Source organism: Apaloderma vittatum, unplaced genomic scaffold (genome assembly GCF_000703405.1).
Source record: "Apaloderma vittatum isolate BGI_N311 unplaced genomic scaffold, ASM70340v1 scaffold15227, whole genome shotgun sequence".
NCBI classification, from domain to species: domain Eukaryota; kingdom Metazoa; phylum Chordata; class Aves; order Trogoniformes; family Trogonidae; genus Apaloderma; species Apaloderma vittatum.
The window spans coordinates 7,548-18,952 of NW_009726924.1; the positions used below are offsets into that span (position 1 = coordinate 7,548).

Below are 11,405 nucleotides of genomic sequence, written 5' to 3' on the forward strand. Positions count from 1 at the left end.
GGCTCCGGGCCCCGAGCCGGCGAGTGCGGCGGAAGGGAGTGGTACAGAAATAGCCTCGGAGGGCGACAGTTCGCACAGTTCGGCTTTAGAGGAGGCCACTCTGGAATCGCGAAAAGCCGAAGCTGCGTCCTCGGAAAGTTCTGCCCCAGAACCAAAGAAGATTACGTATTCCCAAATTGTTAGAGAAGGCAGGAGGTTTAATATTGACTTAGTTTCCAAGGTAGGAGCTGAATGATTCTTTTCATACATTTACTTTGCTTAAAACGTGGAAATTTTTTAAAAATCGTTCATATTGAGGAGGGCGGACGGAGCACTTTTGAGGCAAAAAAGAAACTCCTGACAAATAAGCAGGAATCAGTACCTTTACATAAGAGGGATTTCATTTGTGCTCTCTAGTGTTTGTTTATAACCGAGGAGACCGTAAAACATGGCTCGGAAATAAGTCCACGAATTTCCTGAAATTTACCTCTGAAGTAATCTCTCCCTTTCTCTGCTGTGGGCTACTTTGTCTTTTCTGTTTGCATGGTCGCGTTGGTTAGTTTAATGTTATTTTATTCGAAGGATGTACTTGTAAATAGGTAGAGAAAACACCTTCCAAATGAATCCTCTTGGTATCGCTGTTTTCTTTTGGTGGAAGCACTTTCTTTTTACTCATTGTTTTCTTTCTTCACTCTGCAGCTGCTTTATTCCCGAGGCCTGTTAATTGACCTCCTGATTAAGTCGAATGTTAGCAGATATGCGGAGTTTAAAAATGCAACACGGATTCTTGCCTTTCGAGAAGGAAAAGTAGAACAGGTATCGTAAAACAACGTCTGCCGTATGTTTAAGCTCTTCGCTTTGAAGCTGAGAAGCTTAAAATTGGTTTCCTGGTTTCGTAGCACTAAGCTAGTCTTTTAAGATTCTGATTTTGATTTAATTTCTGGAATGAAAGGGTGTTTATATGTGTTGTGTAAATATTTTTTTTTAAAAAAGATGATAAATAAAAATGTGCAATCCAATAAATTACTGACATAATTCTGTGCCTCGTGTCAAATATTTAGACCATGACACACTGGGCAGTTCATTCTTCAAGATTCATACATTTTGGGATTTCAGATTCATAGCATAGACTTGGTTTGTCTCTGCTACTCACCAGAGAATTCATTGGCAACAGGAGGTTTTGACACAGTTAATTAATAGAAACTCTTTTGACTTATCAAAGACACAAGTGAAACTGAAGGGAAATAACAAGAGGGAGAGGCTGAAAAAGATATTTAAAAATATTTTTATTGTGGGGAATTAATAGTTTTTCTTATAGTAGAAAATAATGGAAATAAATACGTAAGCAAATATCTGTAATAGAAAATAGTAATTAAAACCATTTGTTAGGTAATGAGATTTTAGCGTCACGTCGTGCTTTTCACATCCAGGGTATGGATTTAAACCTGTCTTCCAGGTACCTTGTTCTAGAGCAGACGTCTTCAACAGCAGACAGCTCTCCATGGTGGAGAAGAGAATGCTCATGAAGTTTTTGACGTTTTGTTTGGACTATGACCAGCACCCTGCAGAGTACCAAGGTAGTGTTTTGGGGAACAGTGTACACTCTTCTGAGGAGTTCACTCGGTTCTGCAGGGTTCTGATAGCTCTGCTGTGTTTTTACGCAGTTTATTTTCATGGATTCATTGTCAAAGTAGGCTTTGACCTTTCTCTGACCTTTTCACTTCAATGTTAAATTCTTCTACTTAAGCACTTGCTCTTCTAGATCTCACTTCATTTATTATTTACTTTTTTCTTCAACAACAGAACTACATTTTACAGCAAGGTTGCAAAATGCTTTTTATAATTTTTAGATGTTTCCTCCCCCCTCCCAGGCATTGTTTTTAATTTAGTGTGATGTATCTGGTTTTTCTTTTCTGATTTTTTTTTTTTTTGGATTATCTGTAAATCTTCACGATAAGTTACTACAAGATCATAAATTGAGAAAATGGAATTTTTTTAACTTTGAAAGTAAAAATAATTTAATGCCTTTCATTTGTGGAGGACAAGTTCAAAGTGCCTTTATCAACTGTTGGCTTATTTGAAAATCTGAATAGATTTGAGCCATAATGTGCAAAGAATAATGAGCATCAGGTCAAAGAGGAGGTTTGGATGATGCAAGGAAGGTGCTTTGGGTTTGTGCACCTCCAGGTACAAAGAATAAAGTGATGTTCTCAGTTCTTGGAGCCTAAAAGTAAACTAAGGCAAAGAAAAAAAAGAAAAATCTGTCAAAAAGAAATAATGAGGAGAGAGGAAGAGTTAAACTATTGACTTTAACTTTGGACTGAAGCACATCAGTGCTTTTGTAGCTTGGCAGTGGCTCAGTTAGGCACTGTTTTGGAAAGAATCTAGTTTTCAGAAGAGTTTTAAGATACTGGTGTGATTGCTTGAACAAAAGACTCCTAGGTACAAACGTCAGAGAAAAGGATTTTAAACATACGCTGAGAGAATGGATCAGTATTGAGAATGATCTGGTGAGATTAAGAGAGAGTCTGGAGTGAATTCCAGAAAACCTTGAGCGGGGGAAAAATTCGTTAGACCAAAGTGGTTTCTATATTCCAGGTAATTTCTAGGTTGGCTGCTGGCGAAAGAATTGGAGGTGCTCAAAGTGAAAATATAGGGAGTACGTAGAAAATTTTCTAAGTAGAAAAAAGGAGATGCCGCATCAGTTTCAAAAGAATCCATTTATTCATGTACCTAAATGACTTTAGAGTTTAAACAGATTTTGTTTGTACACTTTAAAATAGCTTGGGAAGTAACTGGGAATATTTTGAGTCAGATTAATCCAAAGTAAAGACTTCAGAAAATTAAAATTGCTCTTGGTGACATCATAACATCCGTGGGAAGGCACAAGTTTTAATAGAGAAAGTTCATGATAGTGAAGAATTTTTTTTAAAAAACTTTTTTCCGTGAAATCTGGGGTTATGTAAGAAGTCTGAAGTGAGGAAGAACTTGAGAATTCTTTAGAATGGTAAAACAAAAATCCCTGTCATTTTACAACTTGCTGCACGGCTATACAAAGGGTAGTAAGATACATTTGTAATAAACCAGTGGTTGAATCTGAGCAGAGTATATAGCTTGATAATACCAGTCTCAGCACTGATGGAATTGTTCCTGAATTATCTCTGAATTTATCTATGATTGACATAAGCTAAAGAGCAGATTTCTGAGTAGTATGAAAGTATGCTGTTGCTTAAATACAGTCATTTTCTGGGGAAAAAACCAACCATTTAGGTTTTAACGGAAGTTTTTTCAGTGATGTGCCGGTGCTACGTTACACTTGCATCCAGCATCTCCTGCAAGACTTGTTTTTCTTTGAATTTCAAAATACGTCAGGAACAGCATTGAAGGGGAGGATTTGCTTCCTCATCCCATTCTTCAGCAAAGATGTTTGTTGAAAAATTCAGATGCTTTTGTTTGACTACAAAAATACTCAGTTGTGAGGAAGCACAAATGTCACACCGTACCCTTTACCTGAATTTGCTTTTCCCTCAGACTATGAGAACAGTACATTTGCTCAGTTCTTGACCACGCAGAAGTTAACGCCCAGCTTGCAGCACTTCATTCTTCACTCTATTGCGATGGTTTCGGAGACCGGTTGTGGCACTCTTGAAGGTCTTCAGGCAACAAAAAAATTTCTCCAGTGCCTTGGCCGCTATGGCAATACCCCGTTTTTGTTTCCTCTGTATGGGCAAGGAGAGATCCCCCAGTGCTTCTGCAGGTGAGCTTTGCTTGTCTAAAACGTTCCTCCCCAGCAGGAAATCCTTGGGAACCTAACGCAGTAATAAAAGTTTTTTATAGGAATCGTCATGCTAACAGTGTCATAGTGGTTTCAGTTGTGTTATAAACTGTTGGAAATTATGTTACTCTAATACTTGGAAGCAATTTCCCTGCTATTACGGCTGCAACTTGCGATGGCTGACTGTCACGGTGGCAGCCTAGGGTAATAAGTAGTAGGAAAAGATAAAGAGGTGATTTGACTCGCACGTAGCCAACCCTCATTAAAACTGATGGAGGAGACTTGGAGTGATGTCTGTCCAAAAGGATTATTGTGCGTTTCAGTAGGTTGATGAGAAAATTTATGGTTTAGTCTTCCTGAAGTTACTTGTTTTAGTTTGGGGTTAGTAGTTAATGCTGAGCGTGCACCTACCATCCCTAGGTAGGTGTTGAATAATGAACTAGCCTTTTGTGGAAGAAGAAAAATTGTGCCACATGTCCAGTTTATTACAAAATTAAGAACTTCTTTAATTCTTTCACGTTTATTACATCACAGACATACACAAACACAGCAGCCGATGGGAAATCCTGTCCTTATTATCTTGGCATCGTTTTGTTGATCTGGGCAGGGCGCAAGCTTCCACCTGTGGCTTGAAGAGCAGAAAGGGTGCCATGGCGCCCGGTTACATGGGCCATACACACGCTGCAGGTTTACAGCCTGACATCTTGAACAGCAGCCATAAGTTCCTTGCTGCTTGAGCCCTAGAAGATTATTAAAACGGGAAAAAACACATTGATTCTAGGATAAAACAACATCCACTTCAACCCTTTTGCTCGAATTTTGTGGGCAATGAAAATGTCGTCTCTAGCGCGACTCTCGAGGTGTGTGGGGATCGTGGTTCAAGCAGAGGCTACAGCCTGACATCTTGAACAGCAGCCATAAGTTCCTTGCTGCTTGAGCCCTAGAAGATGATTAAAACGGGAAAAAACACATTGATTCTAGGATAAAACAACATCCACTTCAACCCTTTTGCTCGAATTTTGTGGGCAATGAAAATGTCGTCTCTAGCGCGACTCTCGAGGTGTGTGGGGATCGTGGTTCAAGCAGAGGCTGCTTTTGGGGACCATTGAGAATACGTGTGCAGAGGGTGGGTGGTTTTAATTTTCTATTGTTTCCAACAGTTCAACTGGCTTTTAAAAGGCTGAGGGTGGTTTTTTCTTTAATCTTTTCTTTTGCTGGCAGGCAGCCTTTCCATCTGCTCTCTGGGAGGTTTGAATGGAGTAACCTGTAGGTCTGAAGTAAACATTAGCTGCATTTAAAAAAACCCACTATTGCATGGTGAGGCCATTTTGTCATGTAAACGATATATTTGGGTATCATTCATTCATTTAAATATCAGGGCAGAGTCTTACCTGCTTTGCTGGCGGACAAGTTCTGCTTTTTACCTGTGCTACTCTTAAGAAATTCTAGTTTACGGCGTGCTGGTGGACCTTATCTTCCTGTCTTGTCCGTATGATAGATTCTGTTTTCCTTCCCTATAACAATACTTCAGAAGAACGGCCTCAGCAGCTTGAGCCTATTTGGCAGCGTGTGGGGTGGATGCAATTATGTGTTGATGGGAACATTCTGGAATAATTACAGTTCAGGAAAGGTGTCTGTGAAGGAGCCGGTTGGCACCAGCCGCCTTCTGGAAGCTCTTCGTTGGCAACTAATGAAGGCCAAGTGGAAATGTCCTGTATGATGTACGTATGGAGGCTGCCTGATGTTTCCGTGTTGTGTAGTACGTTGAGTAGAAATGTTGTTTGGGAACATCTTTTATAAACAGCCTTTCGTCTCTACCTTCAGCTGTGTGTGTGTGTGGGGGGATTTTACAAGTTGTGGACTTGTGTCATGGGGCTCCCAGTCAGACAGGGTGCGAACAGGAATTGCTTTGGGGGTAGGTTCTCAGTCGTCCAACAGAACGTGTGTTTGTAGATTTGGTGGGTGTCTCTCTGTCTTCATAGGACTTCATGTGGGACCAGATAGCTTGTACGTGACCAACAGATTAATAAATCAAAATCTTATCGGATGCTTCATTATAGGAGCACAAGTTTTGCAATTCTTTGGCTTCAAATACCTGAGGGGAAAGGAAATTTAATAATTAAAATGGAGATTAGAATTTTAGTTGCAATTTCCCACTGCAGGTTCTTCTTAATATAATTTTTTTTTGCAGTCTTGAAAGGCCTTTGCCTTTATTTTGTTTAATTGCCAGCACGTGCAATTTCCTGACGTGTAACAGCGATATATTTCAAGAGTTCGCGTTCGCAGTGTCTAAAAATCTTATAAATATTCTTATCAGAAAATCATTCCATGGTCACAGGAATTCTTCAGATGGCTTAAGCTGTTTTATTTATGCCCCTTGTTTGCTGCATTTTAGGTTCTTTTTTTGCTAAATTCTAAGTACAATAAGGGCAGTATTTTAATAGCTGAAACAAATTGCTCTGCTAAACCAAGAAGTAATCACGCTTTTAAAAGATGTGTATTACAAACATGAAGTTTAAATATCTTTGGTTTTGAGGGAACAGTTCAGGAGGCAATCACGAATTAGGGGGTTTTTGAGATTAATCACAATTTTTTGTGTGTGGTCTGCCTCGTGCATTCTGTCTTGCTCAAGCTGAGCGGGAGCTGAGGAAAGCTGTTCAGACCGTAGAGTAAAGCGGTGCCGCCACAACCTATACATCACACCCTACAGCTTTTATCACCGGGTTATCAGAGGAAGGTGTCACCTGTTGTATGATTTCTAACCGCCGCTCTATATTCTGTTTTAATGTAAACCTCTTAAGCGTTTCTCGCGGCCAGTTACACTGTGTGTTCTCATCAAGGCTACTGTTATAAATGGCACGCGTGCATATTTATGGGAATGAGTCAAAGGCATTTGTAAGTCACATCCTTGCATTCCAAATGAATTCTGCATAAACAGTACAACGGGTTATAACTACGGACGACACTCGAGTGAGTAAAAGCAGCATTAGTTCTTTATTGGTTGAAACAGGTATGGTTTAGGAGAGAAAATTAAACTTTTATATCACTGTAATGTACCTCCCAATATGTCGAGGTACAGATGTGAGATTTCTGTCTCCATAAATTGGATTCGTGGTACAGGGAAGGTCGTTGGAAGCCTCGTGCTGAGAAGCAGCAAAACTTTACTGGCCCATGAACAGCTTCCTTTGGTTCCAACTTCTCGGTGTGAAACTCTTACATCACTTCCTTGACAACCAAGCAGTAATAGTGTTATGCCTGGTAAAAAGGAATAGAGTCATATCTCCTGCTTGAGGAAGAGGAAGGCAAGCCTTCTACACATGCCATGGGGTGCACCTAAAACCCCAAAACTTGTGTGCGTAAGGCCGGGGGGGCAATCAGTGTGTGGCGTGCAGGTTAGTGGTTACAGAGCCCGTAGCGCCTGGCTGCAGCACAGCTTGCTTCTTCCTGATGAGATTTTGCTGAAGAAAAACTGCGAGTGGGCAACATTGTGAGCTGTAAAGTCTTGGTGATTCGATGTTTAGAATATTTAGTGTGATTTTGATGGGTATTTTTCTGTTTTTAGAAAACATTAGGAAATACCCCAAATATTTTCCGGTATAGGAGGCTGGTGTTAAACTTGTCAGCATCCAAATTTTCCTTTTTAACTGGGGAAGAACATACATTTGATTTAAAAATTTGAAATCGCAGTCAAATAGGAGAATATATTTGCTGTTGCATATGGTACAAAGTTCCTTTCTTGTACCTTGAATCTCCTTTCTTTCACCTTGAATATCCTTTCTTTCCTTCCATTTTTCCAGAAGGAATTTTTTTTTTTAGTTTTTTATGGTCTTCAGGAGTGTTTAGAAGTGCTATTTTACAAACATCATTACATATAGTTCACTTTCAGAGTTCACCTCGGTGAAATATGCCTCTTATTTTCATTTTTCCTTGGAGAGGACATCTTCCTGGAAGCTTTCAGTTGTGGTTCTCTTCACCCACAACCGGTGTTGTTTCAGGAATGTCAGCTGAGAAGGCAGCTGTAGGTTGTGGCCTCACTTCTGTGAGTTTTCTCAGTGCTTCCTGTGGGAACACTGAATTTTGGACACTCTGCATAGTTTCACTTCACTTCAGTTTCTGGGTTTTTTCTGTTTTTTTCTGTTTCAGCTTCTGTTTTCTGGACTCTTGCAGGTAGGAGCATTTGAAAGGAAACGAGGCTTTCTGAGAAGTACTAGTGCAGGTTTTTCCTATTTGAGGTTTTAGAGTCGGGCACTGTCGTCTCCTGCAGGGTGACACATGGTGTCTTTTTTTTCGCATTGTTAGGAGTCATCCAAGAATTAACAGCTGTGGCCGTGCCAATAGATGCTCAGGGGGTAGAATGTCTTCGGCTGCTTTGCGGTAGGAATTAGGGACTCTCTGACTTCCCTGAGTAGTCACTTAATGACTTGCATTTCCTATAAATAGCCTTGGAACTTGTACGTTGTGTGTGTATTTGGTGGGCGAGGTAACCTTTTTCTCAAGTACTTGTTGCAGATTCCAACGGAAATCAGTCATTTTTGTGTGAGTGCCAGTGATTTTTGTGATGGAGAAAGGATCTGATGAAGATGGTTCATCTCTTTCAATCCCTATATTTACAAGAAGATGAAGAGTCCAGGCTGATAGATGATGGATCATATGATCGATTTGGAAGGTTCCTGTATATATTTCAAAAGTGAATAATCAGGTTTTACCCTTCCATTTGAGCTATTATCTGCTACAAATGTCAGAGCTTCTGAGGTAGTCTTGAGTACTTTAACATTTCCAATTACATCCCCGTTACAATCTCGAGGAGGGTTTCAGTGTTCTGAAAGCCAGGCTGGACATTAGGGCACCTGACTAATATATAAATTCTAAATGCTTATTACAGAAATTTGGTGCGACATCATCTTCATTGGAATCTATACACTATTGTGTCGCTACGCATGAGCAATATGCCGAACTTTTCTGGGTGTTAACTGTATGGATTGACATATTAGTGAGGAACTCGAGCAACGTTCATGCCTTGTGGCTGTCGGATAGGACAGATTTAAGTCTTGGCACATGTGCAATTCTGTGCAAGTGTGGAAGAGTCACAAGTGGTTTAAAAAAGGTCCCTCTGTCTGTGATAGTTTAGCCCTACACTTGAAAACATATAATTTTTCTATTTATTTATAGCACTTAGAATTATTCCATTTCTTTGGACCTTAAAATTTATTTTGAAATCATTGTCAATTTGTCAGTTCTGCCTGATTTTTGCTAAAATACTGATTGGCAAGGTTAGCTGCAGTGCTTTCTCCGTAATTGTTTTCACTTGCTTTTCAGTGGAATAATAAAACTTTTGATGTAATTTGGCTTTTAAAGACCAACTTGATCTATTTCTCTTCACTTTGTGGGCAGATGAATGCAAAATGGGCAAGCATAGTTAGCGTGATTGTTTGTAGGATGGGTTGTTTGTTTTTCCCTCTCAGGAGAAACGCTTTCTGGGGATAAACATGAAGGAAGTGAGATAATCCATCATTCTGAGACCCGTTCACTAGTGATGGATGGATAGATTGGTAAAGTAACTCAATAATCTTCATTTTTTTTCAGGTTATTCACAGATCAGTGAGCATTGTTGTTAATAAAGCTATGGAATGCTTTTGTGTCCTTGCCCACATTATTTCTCAGAATTTGACAGGAAAAGACTTCTAATTTGGAAATAACCTTTGTTGTGAAATGCATTCTCAGTGTATGAAACTTTGCAAAATACCTTCGCGGTTTAGATCCTTTCTTTCGTCAGTGAAACGTTTGTCAGTTCATAGTTTAAAAAATTATTTATAAATATGACAGCTTTTCTGCTCCTTGCTGTTTCGCTCACTAGAAATAGAGTGTTCGTCAGAAGTTTATACCTCGTGAAGGCCTTCAGCCATGGAAATATATCACGTGGGATGCTCTGAATCATACAAAAATTGTCAAAGTGTATTGATTTCTGATCCCTAACTTGGCGTAGAAAAGCGTTCGGTCAGGAAATTGTGTTACACAGCCTAAAATATACCCTGTACTATATGGAAATTACATGTAACATTGCATATTAAAAAAGGCTGAAAATAACTTTCTTGATCATTCTTTCTTTATTTTACAAACATATTTGGAACTGAGAAGCACAAAGTTCGAATACTTTAATGATGTAATCTTTCAGTCAGTATTTGCTCTAATAGTTAAGGTGATGATCAGGTGAAGGAAATCTATCTAATACATTATTTGGTGTTACCTCTTCACAGTCTCGTAACAAGTAAATTCCTCTCAGCCTGTGCAGGGATGTACAAATTCTGCCTTATGTATTCTTCCTGAGAATTAGGACTCAGACATACAAATACGTTACAGTATTATCAGAAGATCTCTGGAAATGACATGAATGTCTATTATTGGAGCAAGTCGGGGATGTAAATGCAAATGTAGTGGAGCAGAGTCCTTTTTCATTAAATGGGAACACAGAGAATCGTAGCTTTGCAAATCTTCCTGAATTAGTCAAATAGTCCTTGAATTTCATTAAGGGTTAAGATAACTTGAATTTTTATGTCTTTTTCTGGGGGCAGAGAGCACATAAATGGATTTTATAGATGATCTAATGCTTGGTGACTGGTTTCTCGTTACTCGTTTTTGCGTCTCTGCCCTGTGGTCCTGACCTCCCAAGCCGAGGGCAGAAGTGTTGTGTAACTGCAGCGAGCACCTCGAGCGAGGAGCAGTTTCTGCTCCTACAAGGTCAGAAGAACTTGGAGCTGAGCAGGGCTCACACTTTACGATCTGTAGGGATCCGTCTTCAGAGTGTGTTTGCACCTAACTGCCTTCACACTAGGACAGAATGCACTGAAGTTTTTATTTCCTCCTGCTGGGGAGTAATTTCATACAATTTCCACGATGCTTTGGCTGTAATTTCTAGTATGCTTGTTCATTAGAGAGTTGAATGTATAGCCTGATGGATCCTCCCCATACTTCCGTGTAAATAAATCATCTACTTACTGAGTTTAGCATCCCAAAGAATGATTCTTAACGTAGGTTCCCTAAAAAGTATTGTTAATTGCGGTATCCTTGAAAAAATTTGGTGTAAGTCTTCATTTTAATAAGCCAGAGGTTACTGAGTTTTCTTTTGAATTCTCATAAATGTTGCTGAAACAGCTGTGCTGACCCAGCTACAGGACAGTTACAATGTGGTGTTATCCTCTGGTTCTTTCCAAATCTTTGCCCAAAACTCAGTTGAGGGTACGCCGTGGGACTTAGGTGCAGATTAATGTTAGCTAAAGTGGTCTTTCTCTTTTTTTTTTATTTTAGGAATTTATTATTGGATATAGTTAAGCTACTTTTTCACCACTGAAACTCCCTAAAGAACTCTTTTAGCAGAGTCCTTAGTAACCTGGCTCTTGTATGAGTCATGAGCTTGCTGAAATTACAGACGGTTTGTCAAGTGAAAGCAGAGAAAGAAATCACCTTGCTGTGTGAGTACAGGCATAACAGTTGTGCTTCCACAAAATACCCTTTGGAAGTTAGCTGGCTTCCTCTTGATAACTCTGCAGGAACTTTCTGACCATTTTAAAACTGTCGTTTTGCTAATTGCAACTATAAACTAGTCTGATTCTGTAATCTTTCAGGGCTTTTTTTTTGAATTTTACAGACCTGCTGA

At 39.5% G+C, this 11,405-nt stretch overlaps 1 protein-coding gene across 1 annotated transcript in view; it reads left to right on the forward strand.

Annotated features, from left to right (window-relative positions):
• Positions 1-11,405, forward strand: part of LOC104276986 (rab proteins geranylgeranyltransferase component A 2-like) — a 41,609-nt gene that overhangs the window by 6,278 nt on the left and 23,926 nt on the right. Inside the window, exons 5-8 of the mRNA XM_009873483.1 lie at positions 16-220; positions 679-795; positions 1,436-1,556; positions 3,511-3,736. Of these exons, the coding sequence (XP_009871785.1) occupies positions 16-220; positions 679-795; positions 1,436-1,556; positions 3,511-3,736 (669 nt within the window). The remainder of the gene's footprint in view (positions 1-15; positions 221-678; positions 796-1,435; positions 1,557-3,510; positions 3,737-11,405) is intronic.